The sequence below is a fragment of the Corvus moneduloides genome, chromosome 6 (assembly GCF_009650955.1).
Source record: "Corvus moneduloides isolate bCorMon1 chromosome 6, bCorMon1.pri, whole genome shotgun sequence".
NCBI lineage: Eukaryota > Metazoa > Chordata > Aves > Passeriformes > Corvidae > Corvus > Corvus moneduloides.
The window spans coordinates 32,405,843-32,421,562 of record NC_045481.1 but is presented as its reverse complement, the minus strand read 5'-3'; the positions used below and the strand labels follow the sequence as shown (position 1 = coordinate 32,421,562).

Sequence of the window (15,720 nt, the reverse complement as noted above, 5' to 3'; positions counted from 1 at the left end):
TCTGTCACCTGAAATGAACAACAGTTTTAAGATGCATTGCTGAATTCTTCAGGCTTGTAGGAGACACTAAAAGTTGTAAATTAAATCCTGCAACACTCTTTCAGTAGATCATAGTTACTTTATTTGCCTAAAATAAGACTCTAAAAGCAAAGCACAAAGTTAAATTCAGGACTTTTGCTATCTGTGGCAAAGCTACTACTTCCTGTGAGCCCTGGATTTTGCCAGCCATTATAAGGAGCTTCCCAGAGAAGCCTGCTGTCAAATATATTTACAGTACACTTAAAAATAATGAAAGCAAGTAGCTAGAGGGGAAGAAAAGGCATTGCAAGGTCACTTATGCTATTATTTTTTTCCAAAAATGTATGAGAAATAGAAAAATGAACCATTTTTATTTAACTTTAAAAATTGAGGAAGGAAACACAGACTTCCAAACCCATGAATCATATGGCAAATACGAAACTTCATGCTGCAATTGGAAATACTTTATATGATAATGCTAGGATTATAAATCTAAAAATTATTTCATTTAACCCCCACAGTGCTTATTTGAGAATTGGCAAATCCTGCTTCAGGCTAAACTATTAAAGTAAAAAAAATAGGTATTAATACAATATAGATGGAATCACTGTACTCCCATAGGACTCTTATTTACCTCTAGTCTAAGGCTGACATAGATATATTTGAGTCAAACAGGAACTACTAGTACTACTAATTGCAAAGCTGTTAATCACATTGCTTTAATGAAACTGTTTAACACACTGAATAGCAATGTAACAACGCATAGAAAATTAGCTTGTTTGCCATTGATTAATGATAGATAATGTGTGCAGTTCCCCACAGTGGGACATTTGAACAGTTCTCTGTCATGTACAAACTCAGGCTCATTAAGTTATGTCTTTACTTGCACAGTCTGATTCAGCATAAAAGCGCACACAAATAGCACTTTAAAGATAAAAACAAGAATGCACTTTAAAGATAAAAACAAGATTCATATTTAGCTTACTTACAGTGTAATGGAGGTGTAATGCACCTCCAAATTATTTCATTCAGATAAACAAGGTAAATACTGAAAGATAGAAGAACAAAAGTTGTTTATTTCAACAACAGCTTGAAAAGAGTCACAGGAGAATTACAGGTCAATACATTGAAAGAAGACAGTAGGAAAAAGTTATCAACAGTTATTCTTCTAAGTGTTGAATTTCCAAGAATTGGCAGTTGGTGAACTTGTTTAGGTATCATCTGTGCATGTGTAGGTTATGTATCTCAAATGTCAGCCTTGTACAAGAAAGGTGTGTAGAGACAAAACCGAGGAGAGCTACAGTTCTCAGGTTCTCAAAAATGGACATACTGTGTTTAAAAGAAAAAGGTGTCTACAGCTACTGCTGAAGATTCACTTCAATTCAGAATGAGAAAAGGAGTTTAAGACCCAGCTTTGTTTCTTTTGCTTTGTCAAACAGTGCAAGCTCACAGGTTTTACTACTTTCATATTTAGTTTGAATCTAGATTTGCTAATAGTACACACTGTAATAGCTTTTGTAACAACATTTTTAATACACCAAAGAAAATGCTTATCATCTAGAAATTGCTACTCCACTCCCACTTGCATTGTTATACTTTTAAGTCCCACTATAAATTGTGTAAAATAAAGCTCCCCCAGCCCCCCAAGAAAGTAAATTAAGGAACGGTAAGGTTTGAAATAGGGCAAATCAATCTTTAGTTGTCTTTGGACATTCACCCTCTTGAAAACCAGCATCAACTTTCCTGATAGGCCAGAAATGGTTTAACTTCCAGCCAGAAAGAGGATCTCTGTTGCTTTTGGCCTTTCTTTCTTCAGGTTCTCCTAGCATAGAGGTAACTGTAGCATAATTTAAGCAACTGCTTAAGGCTGTCTGAATTACTGCAGCCCTTCACATGTCGGATGCAGGATTTCCCAGACTCTCTGCAGGGCAGACAACTTGTAGACCTGCTTTCTGAGTGTGTCACACGCTTGGTTCCTGAACAGGCTTCTCTCTGGTAGAACATTCTACGAAAGTGCTTGCAGCTACTTTGTGTTGCTCTGAGCTCCTTGTCAGATGTGAACCAATTCTACACAGCATGTGAGCTTCTTGAGCCTGAAATACAAAGAAAGGAATGGCATCTTGTGGTTGTCTATTACTAACACTGCAGTAAAGCAAAAGCATGCTTTCATATGTCATTCTGTAAAGGATGTGAAGATAATGCTGTATTACGTGGAGGCCACCTTGTGGCATTATGGAAGTAAAATCCAGATGTAAAAAAACAACAGCATTTAGACTGCATACCAAGATATAAGGATGCTAAACTGCTTATATTTTTAGAACCCAAACATCACAGTGATGTGTCATTCTAGCCTCATGTGAATGATTACAGGTGCTTTCCATACAAGTAACAACACAGGAATCTGAGGACGTGTGTAGCATCATTCTGTGGGTCATAGCTTCTTACCTAGTCAGCTTAATGAATGCTGCAATTCTTAAACCCACTGCTTGCATGGTTAATGCACAATTGCTGCTTAACAGACATGTAGGGACAAATTTTTATGGAGAACAGGAGCAGATGAGGAGTGCCGTCAAAGTACTCTAAAACTGACTTCCAGGTTACCATCATGGTACGTATTTGTTCTGCTTGCATGAGGGAGTCTGGAAACTTTTACAGCAGGAAAATTATGCTCCTTTTCCCTGTACTTAAACTATTAATTAAATTCCTCCACCAAAGAATGAAATTTGAATTTAGTAAAGATCAGTTCAGTTGCAACCGGACAAAACTGGCTATCATCTTGCAATCTCAATGTCAGCATTTGCTATCTCCTAGGATAAGTGTGCCAAAGTAGAGTATCCTGTTCATGGTTTTGGACATATATTACAAGAAGATGAAAACAATTCATTCCTGGAAAAAAAAAGTCCTGAAGAAGTTTGCCTGGTCAGCTTGAGGTGAAAGCAAACAAGGGAGTAGGGGAATGTTATCTTTCTGAGACAGGAAAGTCCTCAATCATACATGCTGAGTCCATGCTGTGGGGGTGGACGTGTTGGAGATGCAGGAATTATTCTGACAACAGAAGAGTTTGCAGGGAATTAAGAGATTTTTCTGCCCTACCATAGAGTCATTTAGATTGCCAAAAGCCTTAGGTTATTGAGTCCAGCCAGTAACCTGACACTGCCAAGTCCACCACTAAACTGTATTCCATAAGCTCCACATCTCACATCTCTGTGTCATTTAAATACTTCCAGGAATGGGGACTTCACCACTTCCCTGAGCAGCCTGTTCTCATGTTTGACAACCCTTTTGGTTAAGAATTTTTTTCCCTAATGTCTTATCTAAACCTCCCCTGGTGCAATTTGAGGCCATTTCCTCCTGTCACTTGTTACTTGGTTGAAGAGGCTGATCCCCACATTGCTGCAACTTCTTTTCAGGTAGTTTTAGAGAACAGTAAGATCTCCCCTGAGCCTCCTCTCCTCCAGGCTAAGCAACCCCAGCTCCCTCAGCTGCTTCTTATGAGACTTGTGCTCCAGACCCTTCATCAATTTCATTGCCATTGTCTGAACAGGCAATCTGTTACAAGCAGACTGGGATTTTGGAGCAACTGAAGATGACCTGCATACATTTCTGCCCCAAGTCAGACACCCTCTCAGGGCATCTTATATTCAGAAGAACAAAAAGGCTGTTGTGAATTCAGGCTGCAATCCTGACTTTTCTGTCCGAATTACCATTTCTAGTGTAGCACAGTAAATTGCCAGTAGATGGCATTATGACTCCACATTACAATAATTTATTTTTTTTAAATGGTGCTGAAAGAAATATGCAGCACAATTTTTGCTAATTTGGTGTTTAATCATAGTAAAGCTCCTTGGGTAGGAGAGAGCTCAGTAAATGAGTTATCTGGCTGTGGCCTTTCACAGTACCTTTATGCTGAATTGTTCCATCTATCTTCAGTTTGTGTATTCTCATAAACCTGTTCTCTTGGCTGGGCATTTTGATTTCTTCTCACCTCTAAGTAGTTTATCAAAAACCAAATAGGCTGTAGCTATGAGTATTCTGATGCACATGTAGTTCTTATTTATTCTTCATGTCAGTAAGGACTGTATCTTTGCTTCCACTGAACATTTGTGAACCAGCATTATTCATCTGGTGTGTTGTGTTGTTATCTGTGTATCTATATCGGGGAACTGACTCAAAGATTATGGTCAGATTAGAGGCAGATGGCTGAAGGTGCTCCCTGCTTGTCTGGTCAAAGTCAACACCTCTGCATATTCAGCCTGAGTCACGCACAAAACAGATTTTGGGCTGCTGCTGTTTGTGGTCCTGTGTCTGTCTGGTGTATTACAGTAAACCAGTATCAATGACAAATCATTTTCAAAAGCAAATATTTAAATACTAGCCAAGGTACTATTAGCTTTATGGAAGAGAAGTTTTCAGAGCAATTACACTGAAATGTTCAAAGATGAATTATATGCCTTACTAATGGTGACCTGTAAGCAAAAAACATGTAGCAAGTTTTGCTAGCATTCCAACTGTGAAAAGGATTCATCAAAAAAAAAAATTCTGCTGCATTTTTTGCAAACTGCTTCTATCCTTGGGAGATTAAAAAACTCTTACTACTTAAGAGTATCCAACAGTATATAAACTGCTTAGTTCTTTGTAAACAGCTATGATGATCTTAGATTCTGATGTGGTGTTCAGAGGCATTTAATGGGTCTCCTCTGCTTTTTCAGTTTGTATGTGAAACCAAAGGTGACAAGAATCTGGAGACACAGATTTCAGTGTTACCAGTGTGATGGCATTACATTAATCTTGACCTTCTCTTTGTTCAACCCGTTAGGGGCTGTCAGCTCTCATCCATCTGGCTGACAACTCTGTAGCGTTAGCGGCAGCTGGTTGACAACTCAGACAAAACTGAAAATTTGCTTGTGAGCAGGATAGAACTTTTAAGAAACTTGTAATTTTCTATGTAGCTGCTAGTCAAGGAGGGAATCCGTCAATGAATCCATAACTACGTGGAAGTCATTCTTGACTGCACTTTCAAGTTCATAGAATTGTTTGGTTGTTTCAATTGAACTGAAACTGTTACTTGGCTGTTTTATCTGTCTTTTGATGAGAGATTCACTTGAAATCAAGCTGCAGAAACGACTTTGCTAATAGTAAAGCTCCTTCCAGAAAAAAACCAGGTAGCATCTCCCAGCTGATGTACTAATTGTTTTGATAAATACATACCTGGATCTTTTTATGTCTTTTTTTCCATTTGTACTACTGTTCTTCTGGGATTTGGTCTTTTTACCTAGAAGACAAACATCCACAGCACAATATGAAAACTCACAAAATAGCATTGTGAAATCCACTCAAGCTGCCATTCTAGCTAGTCTTAGCCAAATAAAAAGGCAGTAATCAACCAAGTTAATTTTTTTCTCAGTTGTGTGCACTTAGAGATATGGTAACTAATACGTCTGTATGAAAGAGAACTTTTAATATGTAAAGAAGTTACAGGGTGAGAGGACAAGAGACTACTAACCTAACACTGAAAATGTGCAGGCCAATGCAGCTATTGGATAAGGCAAGATGCTGTTCAATTAACCTTTCAGTTTGTTAACAGGATGATATTTAGAGAGAGAACAAATAAGGGTTTTTTTCCTTTGAGTTCTCCAAGGATTTAAACCAAGAAACTGTATTATGTAGGTTATAAAAATAAATTATTAGGATGAGGAAATCCTTAAAAGTGGAGGGCATTATCATTCATACTGTGGTCTGACACTATCCTAATACAGTTCCTTGAGGGCATTTTAAAAATAGGAGCATTTTTACACCAACTGCATGTAAAAACTAGTACCATGATCTGTCACTATGAAGATGATGTCTGTCAGTGGTGTTGTACTGGAAAGAGTGTTGTGTCAGTAGCTTTAGTATAAATGCTACTGCTTAGTGGTTCTATTGGTAAGTACTTCTAGCACTATTCAGTTCTGGCATTCTTAGGTTTCCACCCCCAAAACTACTGGAGTTTTAGGCATTTGTGAACTTATGTGACAGAAGAACCTCACAGATCATGTCTTCCTGATTTTCTCCAAAGTAGACAGCTCAGAGATACTACCAGACAAATAATTCACAACATCCCACTGACATAGGATGACATATGCTTTTTAAATCATGCCTAGTATAATGTAATGTTTTTATTATCAGCTGATGACCAGGTTCATCTTGTCTAATGATGGTGTTTTCCACAGGTTCAGTGATTAACTCTTACATAAATAAGAGAGGTAAAAGGAAGCAAGTGTAGCCACAACGTGACAACGAATACATATGACATAACAGGATGTGCTTTGTAAAGGGAAATTAGGGGGCAGGGTATTACAGTCCTCCTGGTTTCTCCCATAAATCTGTGCCCGCCTGCTAAGTAACACATTTTCATACTATTGTAACTAATCAGAAACAAACTGCAGTGCTACAAATAATTTTAAAAGATGACACTTTAGGCCACGTTTAATCTTTTGTAAGCTTTTTGTTACTTTTTTCCCCCCTAGAAAATATTTATTAGTCTTTTGATGACAACTATTAAGATTTCTAACTAAAATGCCTTAAATAGATCCATTACCAAGAAAGGTACATCAACTTCTTACGCATTTATTTTCTTCAGGTTCACATTTGTTTCATTCCACATTTAAAGTGGCAACGTATCTTATCCTTTGCTTTTACTCACAAAGCGAACCACAAGGGAGCCGTCCCTGTTCCAACACCTGCTCGTGCCGTGAGCGGGGCGAGCAGGGCCCCGAAGGCGCTCCCCGCTCACGCGGCGGCAGCGCCGGGGGCGGGGCCGCGCCGGGCCCGCCCATCCCCGCCGGCGGCGGGCGCAGGCGCAGGGCGGGCGGCGCGCGGCCATGGCGGCGCGGGGCGGGAGCTTGTGGCTGGCGCTGCTCTGGCTCTCGGCGGCGCCGCTGCCCCGCGGCGCCCGCGGATCGGAGCCCGTCGGGCCGGCGGAGCCGTCGGGCGGCGCGGGCCCAGGGGAGCGGTTTAAGATCGAGGGCCGGGCCGTGGTGCCGGGGGTGAAGCCGCAGGACTGGATCGCGGGGGCCCGGGTGCTGGTGGACGGGGAGGAGCACGTCGGCTTCCTGAAGTGAGCGGCGGGCGGAGCGGGGCGGGGCGGGGGCTCGGGTCCCGCGGGGCGGCGGGCGGCCCTGCCCGGGCGGGAGCCGGCGTCTCCCGGGGCCCCATGGCCCGCTCGCAGGCCTGGCCCGGTCCGGCCCTTCGATGGCGGGCGGCGGGAGCGGCTCCTGCAGGGCTCGGCCGTGTCCCGGTCAGCCGCGCACAGCTGTGGGATCGTGGAATCACAGAATCCCGAGTTGAGCTGCTGGCGGTACTGGGAACACTGCCCTCACCCCCCCCCCCCCCCGCCTTGTAAGGGGCCGAGCACGGCCAGCCGCGCAGTGCCGTAGGTTTTGGCCTCAGCCTCCAGCAGACGTATCCAAACTGATGACTCAGGTTACTGGCCAAAAACTTTGGAACGTAATTTTAATTTAAAAAATAAACAACAACTAAAACAAACAAAAACCCCAAAGGAGTTGGCACTGTCTGGAGGACGATGTGTTTATTCTCAGCTTCTGTTGTAAATTCTGCCACTTCTTATTTAAGAACCTCACCTTGGCTAAGAATTTACCCGATATGGAGACATGTTTGTTCATGGCAGAAGTTACAGTTGTAGTTCTGTGTTAAGAGTACTCGTGAAAAACCTTAACTGTACTGGGGAAAGCCGCTTTAAGAGATGTGGCTTTATTCCTTCACACATCATCATGCAAATGCCGCTGGAAGCTGTAAAGATTCAGTCTCCGGTGGTACTGAATATATTCAGATAAGCAAAAGATCTAGAGAGAATCTAAGGCACAGAAATTATCCTGAGAATTAGGAACTGAACTAATGTCATAATTTCAACTTCATGATTTTCAATACAGTATAATACATTGCTTTTAAAAGATATATAAAAATGAGATTACATGGAATTAAGATGTACCCTCATAAATATTCATAATTTTTAATTAATCCCTCTGCAATAAGAGTTAAATTTAACTTTGAGTTCTGTCAATAAATTAGCACAACAGATTCTGCTCTGCAGATCTTGTAGAATCTTGACCGTGTAACACCTGCTAAGCCACTACAAACAAGTTATGAGAGCCTGACATATTTGGGAGCTGATTTAATAGCTGCTATCAGGCAAATTTCTAAATGTTTAATTGAAACTCTAAATTTCTCAAAGACTGTAAAGAATGAAAAATTGAAAGGAAATTCCTAGGGAAACATCCTTATACCACTTGCAGTATAAGATAGTGTAAGCATTCTTAGGGATTCAAATCATCACGTAAAGGTGGGTAGGTCCTTGCATGTTAGAGAGAGATCTGGTATGAAGGACATAATGACAAATTCTTTGAGAATTCACTTTTAAGAGGGCTCATTCATTTGTTTTTCTTCTCCCTGTTTCTGATGTGTTAGGGTTTATTACAGTTTTTGCCCTTTGAACAAATTTTTGTCTTAATTTTGAATCTTATTTTCAGGAAAGAGATCTTTGATGTTGCTCTTAACAAGGTAGAGAGCACAAGGGTTTTCTTACTCAAAACTTCTGGAAACACACAGGAGGAAAACTTCTGTACCGTTAAGGCAACTAGTGCTGAAGCTTTCAAGTAACCTTTTACTAATATTTTCATTGAATATTCAAGTTTCACATTTTAAAATAAAAGCCACCTGTATAAAAATCCCTTCTGTGTATATGTTCAGAGCTCTTTGTTTCCTTATTGCTTATTGAGCTTTCCGGCATGGGCTGGTCCTAAAGGGAGCAATTAGAATTAAAAACTGCTATTTCGCAACAAAGGCACAAATTGCTATTTTTGTGCATTGCAAATCGTCCCTAATACCAACCCACACTATGCAGGATGTCAGTCTGGGAGGGTTTTTGCTTTCAGCAGAAGTACTGAAGTAAACTTCATTGTATGTATTTCAGAAGGCGGAAGGAAGGTGTAAATTACTTCTGCCATCACTTGAATACATGAAATATAACTTATTTCAGGTCTTATTTGGGCTGCTAAATTATTCTGCCAGCAAGACAGCACCTTGAGGGCACAACAAAATCTTTAGCCTAACAGGGAATTTCTGCTACTGTTGCAGCATGCATTGATGAACTTAAGGGGCTCGATATTGTGAGTGGTGACAGATTTAAATTTTCTATTTGGTCACTGTGGTTATATTAAGAATTATAATATAAAATGATACAGCTTCTTTAAGAAAAAATCCAACAGAGAATCCTGTCATATTCTGGAGCATACTGAAATATTGCGGAACTCACTGTTTTTTTCAGGACTGATGGAAGTTTTGTGGTTCATGATGTGCCTTCAGGATCTTACGTAGTGGAAGTTATATCCCCTGCTCATAAATTTGAGCCCGTGCGAGTTGACATAACTTCAAAAGGCAAAATGAGGTGAGCATTTCCTGATTTGCCTCTGTACTGATGAATTTCATGTGCCTGACAGCACAGTACAAGAACTCATGGAAACAGTGCTGTAGGTCAGATGCTCCATCTCAGACTGTATGTGTCAGTTTCTTTTAACATCACTTCTACAAGCACGTTTCTCAAATTTCAAAGTCTGATATCTTTCTTCCTTTCGTATTTATGGCCTGAAATAAGAAAAAGTAGACTTTGAAAGTCCATCTGTTTGTTTGCTTTTCTTATTTTTTTATGCAGCTACCCTGAAATAAAATCTAGGCATAAATCAGTTAACTGCTTTATTATTTGTCAGCACCTTTTTTTTTCTTCTTCCCTTTTCCATTTCTTTAATAAATGTTCTATCAGGACTTGGCACAATGAAGTTTTAAATATTTCTGTTGCACCCCTGTAGGAGACTTGTTACAGTTACTGGTTAATACTAGCAGTTGACAGTTTGCATGTTTTCTGTAGGATTGTTAGCTTGTTTTTATGCTGTGGCCAAACCACTCCTGACTGTATACCTGTAAGTGCAGACTATTCAGTAGTACAGAAAAATCTATCTTAAGGTGGTTTTCGTTTAAATGAATATGCTTGTAGTTACTTTTTCTTTGTCCAAGCATGCACATAGCATCTTAACTTCTAGGAATACAATCATTAGTGTAAATACTCCAGCAGTGTATTTTGGGGGGGGTTAAAAATTGAAATCTCGCTGAAAACAGTGAAGTCTGTTTATAATGCTAATTAATATAATATAATAATTTATAATATGATTATAGTATATAATTAAAATATTATAATAATGTTTAAGCTTATAATAATCTCGAACAATTTGTTTGAACTTAGGTTTTTTCCAAACTTTATGTAATTTTTTTTCGTACTTTGTTAGTATCTTACTGGCAATAATTAATATGTAATAAATACAAAGATATAGACGAAATATTGGGTATCACCTCAGCCTTAGCACTGTTAGTGTGTCTAAGGACTAGTGAGATGACAGATTTGATGTTGAGTAAGTCGCTAGGATATATCTGCAGAGGAAAGTAGCAGGAGGCTTGGCATCTCTACCAGTCCAACAGATAAAAACTCTATAATGAGGAATGCAGTTGAGGAGTCAGAGATGCATGAAAAACGATACTTGGGAAAAATGTCAACAGGGCTTTTTTAAGGAATGTGCTGCCTTAGAAAAATATGCCTTTAAAAGTTCCTAGAAAGAGGAAACAGCATGTGGATAACATGTATTTGGTATGATCTACTTGAAAATCTCAAGTTTTTGAAGAAAATACGTAGTATAAGGTAGGAGGGAAAGACATTCTATAGATGAGTATTTGGTGAAAAGTTCAGAAGGAATAAATTATTTATGGGCAGAAGTCATCCCTGGAGTTGCACGAAGTAGGTAAATATTCATAAATCATGAGAAATGGGTCAAGAGTGGCAAAGGTATTAGTACTGAGTAATTATCTAAATATGAGGCCCCAGTGAAGAATACTAGTGAGGAACTATGGAAAAACCTTACAAAGTAATAAAGACCGAGATTCAGTATTGATAAATGCAAAATAATGCACTTATGGAAAAGGTACTAACTTCACATCCAAGTAATTGATGTCTTGAGCAAACTGATTAAAGTACACTGCACTGTTCAAATCTGGACCCTAAACAGCATAGTTTTTCTTGCTCGTTACCAAGGTGACAACAAATGTTTTGCTTTTGATTTCATAAAACATGCTGCTGAGAGAAATCAGCTTTTGAAAAGTGAAGCCTAGCTGACACTGCTTAGCAGATGATTTTGTTTGTAGTATTTTATTAAAACTTGTTTGAATTTTTTAAAATCTTTATTATTTACTGAAGATTCTATGTTTATATTTTCAATTATTTACGTTTTGCTTAATAGAGCAAGATACGTGAATTACATCAAACCCTCTGAAGTTGTCAGGCTGCCTTACCCACTCCAGATGAAATCTTCTGGACCACCTTCATACTTTATAAAGAGAGAATCTTGGGGATGGACAGATTTCCTCATGAACCCTATGGTATGTACAGGAAACATACAAATATTTAAAGTATACTAAGGATCCAAATACAGCTACTTGTGAGAATACTAAGAATAAAACAGTTGAGGAAAAATGTGCATTTTTCCTTTGCTCTTCTGAGAGGATTGTATTCTTTGTTTTCACTTGCTTACAAATGGAAAGTTTTTCTGTGACATCTCCTCCCCTATATACCACTGTTAACATACGTCCTCTGAAAATAGCCCATCGTCTCCTCCTTTGACCATGTGATGCTGTTCTAGTAGTGCAGAGATCAACATGTTGCAAAATTGTAATTGCAACAGGTGTAAGAGAGAACAACCATTTGCTTTATTGGTCCAACTTTGAAATCTATTATTTAAAGCACAATAGTCCCTTATCAGGTTTCTTTCCTGACAAGTGGATTAATGTTACTGGCGTACTGATTCAGAATGCAGTAGTTCTAGAGTCTGGCTGTTTCGTAGAGCTTAATTTTATTTTAGTAGGTCTAAAAGTGTTTAGAGCAACACCTAAGCTGAAGAGGTATTTTCCTGTTTTCTCTGTAGGTGATGATGATGGTTCTTCCATTACTCATATTTGTGCTTTTGCCTAAAGTTGTCAACACCAGTGATCCTGATATGAGGCGGGTAAGTATGTTTAATTGGTGCATCTGTAGAGACCAAAGATAATGAGAATTCAGGGCACAGAAAGTAATAAAAACAAAACTGTGCTTTAATAGAAGGCTTAATGGGCATCATTTATTCAGCTGATACATTGCTGCTGTTTTAACAACGCGTCATTTAGTAAGTGTCAAGTGTGTTGCGGAGAGTGTGATGTGGGATTCTCTTTCCCTTCAGCCTAAACCACAGTTTAGTACACTGTTAAATCCAGATGTCACACTAGTGTGTATGATATGGAGTCTTAATGAAGTCATTAAATTATCTGATTTATTGTCCTTTCGTCATGCAAAATGCCAAATAGCAGAAGGCTAGGACAAAGTGGAGATTCAAGGTGTTTGCTAAATCTTTTCTTTTTACAAGTATTATTTGTCTGTCATGGGTGGCTGCTTTTTGAAGGCTTGGTTAACTAAAAACTCCTTTTTGTGTAAATGACCACTGTCTTCAGTAGTACTTTATAGGTGTCTGAGGTTTTTTTGGGGTTTTTTTAAATAAGTAATAGCTTTAGAAAGCATATCAGAGCTGTGTAATGCTCTTTTGGCTATAGTTTGATTAAAAAACAGATACAAAGATATGCTAGGTATTCATGGCATGTTCTTCAAACTAAACTAAACTCTGGAAGTTGAATTTTAAAAAAAGATAGTCACATATTTCTTACTTTTTTCAGTGATCTGACACTGCTTATGGACAGGCTGTTATGATGGTAAAACCATCAAAACTTCTGATGATTTAGTCCTTATGATAAAACTGATAGGACTTCTTAAGGAGAAATTTACCTTTAAAGAGTAGAAAAAAGTTGTTTTTAAGAACTAAATTGCAATGGCATTCTCTAGATGACCATGTATTAAATTGTTAAGTGTTAACCTGTGGAGTATATGGAGCTTGTATAAGGTTTTTCAAATTAACTTGTTTTCCTTTATGGAATCAGCACAGTACTAGTTTGTATAGAAAGTTTAATGATTTAGTAACTGTGCTTGTTGTAGGGGTGTTAACTACAGGTATAGTGTAGAGGCAATAGTAACAAAGGCTACTAAAATGCCTTGAAAGCACTTAAAGATCCATCATTCTGAATGGGAGAAGAACAAGGTGACAATCCCACATGAAAGTCACAATTGCTATAAGCATTATCCCATTGTGGGTGTGCAGTTCAGCTGTTATATGCATTAAAAGTACTTCAAGACTGGTTTATTTTAAAACATGCTAATTCATCTCAGAGAACCACTATGCTAAACCCCAAAGTTACATTAAGCTTATCTGGATATACGGTCTTACATTAAAATCATTTCTTTCTTGAAGGAATGAAAACTCAGCTGCACTACTCTAGTAGCTTGGTGTCAGAAAGTAGGGCAAGAAATATATCTAATCCCTTTAAACAGCATCAAAAATTTGTTAATTTGCTACGAATAATACTAATTTGAAAAAAAAAAGTGTGACATCTATGAGAACACAGATCTGAATATCTAAACAATAGCCTAGATTTTAATATGGAGGAAAAAAGTGCTGAAAATAAATAATTTTTATCTTTTGGATTTTTTTTAATCAGATGCTTGCCCTGTCAGACTGCTTAAGACATGGTTACCATTTTCCATACACCACTGTTTTTAGTTTTGGGGTTTTATGTTTCTTTGTGTAGCTGGGTGTTTAGCTGTGGTTGCATAAAATTATGTAGCAATATGTATCCTGGAGCACTACAAAAAGTAAAACAGTACTGGGAAAATTTGGTATCCTTCTCATACAATCTTTCAACTGATGCCTTAGATACAGCCAGAATTGTTACAAGCTATTAAGATTATCTGATCTTTGCATGCAGGAAATGGAGCAGTCAATGAACATGCTGAATTCCAACCATGAGCTGCCAGATGTGTCTGAATTCATGACAAGACTTTTCTCTTCAAAATCTTCCAGCAAGTCTGGTGGTAGCAGCAGTAAAGCAGGGAAAAGTAGTTCTGGAAAAAGGAGGTAGTTAAGTCTTCCTCCTAAGTCTGAGTTTGCACAGCTGTTTGTTATCATGTGGTGTCATGTTTATTTGTCTTGAAAGATCAAAAAGCCACTACTGTAAACTTTAACCAGGCACAACATACATTATGCTACAAGTGTGGTTTGTAGCTTTTTTTTAGACTGTATAAGCTGTTTTGTACTTGACAGTAAGCAAAAGAGGACATGGCTTCAATACTGTACCTGTATAAAGTTATTGACGATACTGAATTAACAATATTGTTCTGTAGAGAATTAAAATAAATTATACAATGTGCTTCACAGTGATGTTTTAAGACAATGTATAAAAAATTTCAAAGATAATAGAAGTGGAATTCAGTTTTAAGATGCCTTTAATGTTTTACACTTGCTGTTGAGTTCTGAAATGAACTAATCATCCTTTCAAAATTGAGTTGTGAGTTTACTGAGTAAGTAATTTGCTGTATCAGCTTGTCACATGTTAACATATAAAATCATTTTATTTTATGCTTTTTGCTGCCTGTACAATTTACAGAATCGCAGAGTGGGTAAGGTTGGAAGGGACCACAGTGGATCCTCTGGTTCAGTCTCCCAGTCATGGTCATTCTGGAGCACATGGCAGGGGATTGCATCCAGATGGTTCTTGGATATCTCCAGTGAGGGAGACTCTACAACCTCTCTGGGCAATCTTTAGTTCAAAGATTTTCTACTATGTATTGCCCAGTTTTATTCTGATCTACTTTCTGCTAAAAACTTTGGGAGGAAAAAAAGCAAAGTATCTTGCGTGAGAAAGTCATTTAAGGTGTCAAGATCTTGGATCTTTCTTTTCTAGATTACATGTATCGTTTCTGCAACGCTTAGGCTTCTTACTATTTTTCTGCATGCTGTGCTTTCAACTTACCAGTGGTATGATTTGAGGCCAAATACAGAATTTTAAATGAAGTTAAAATTAACTCATTTTAAAATGAAAGGAAAGAGCTTAAGGTGTAGTAGGAAGGCAAATTCTGCTCACCTTATAAATTATGGTCCAAAGTATATGGCTGTCGAGGAATTCTAAGTCACTGGCAGAACTTTGTTCTTCAAGCATGCCTGTATATCTCTTATGCAGTATCTTTTCAAGCTACCCAGAGAAAAGTTGAAAAAACTGATTGTTTTTCACTAGTTAAACATTTGCAAATTAAAATGACAGCAATACTTGCCAAACCCTATTAGCAACAGTCAATAAATTATTTTTTTTCAGCATAAATGCTGTTCTTCATGTTTACAATTTGTAGCTTCTTAGGTAACAGTGTCCATGCAGTGTAGGTAATGTATATCTGCTTCCAAAAATGGTCTTTAACATTCACTCACAGTACATCTGAAGTAAAATCAATTCTAATGCATTTACTTGTTCTGCCATACACACAAGAGGGCTATAAATTTTCTTAGAATACGTATTTAGTAGTTATGCTGGGAAACATAAAAGTTGCAAAAGAATAAATACTCATTCATAAGATTAAGCCAATTTTTAAGATGTTGGAGAAGAAATAACCCAGTGTTTTCTGTGGACAATGAAAGATTTCAGTCTGCAAAGTAAGCTGCACATTTTTGCTCTCTTTTTGTTTTGCTTGAATGGTCTTTT

General features: G+C 38.2%; 1 protein-coding gene and 1 long non-coding RNA gene across 2 annotated transcripts; one reads left to right on the top strand and one right to left on the bottom strand.

Annotated features, from left to right (window-relative positions):
• Nucleotides 1-370: 370 nt before the first annotated feature.
• LOC116445170 lies at nucleotides 371-6,818 on the bottom strand. The gene is made up of 3 exons (XR_004240679.1): nucleotides 6,596-6,818; nucleotides 5,227-5,290; nucleotides 371-2,111 (listed from the first exon to the last, which is right to left on the bottom strand). It is a non-coding gene; the product is annotated as an uncharacterized LOC116445170 (long non-coding RNA).
• A 35-nt stretch (nucleotides 6,819-6,853) lies between these two features.
• EMC7 (ER membrane protein complex subunit 7) lies at nucleotides 6,854-14,606 on the top strand. Its single transcript, XM_032112928.1, has 5 exons — nucleotides 6,854-7,114; nucleotides 9,341-9,460; nucleotides 11,355-11,493; nucleotides 12,036-12,116; nucleotides 13,957-14,606. The coding sequence occupies exons 1-5, from the start codon at nucleotides 6,879-6,881 to the stop codon at nucleotides 14,107-14,109; spliced, it is 729 nt and encodes a 242-aa protein (XP_031968819.1). The 5' UTR covers nucleotides 6,854-6,878; the 3' UTR covers nucleotides 14,110-14,606.
• The last annotated feature ends 1,114 nt before the right edge of the window (nucleotides 14,607-15,720 follow it).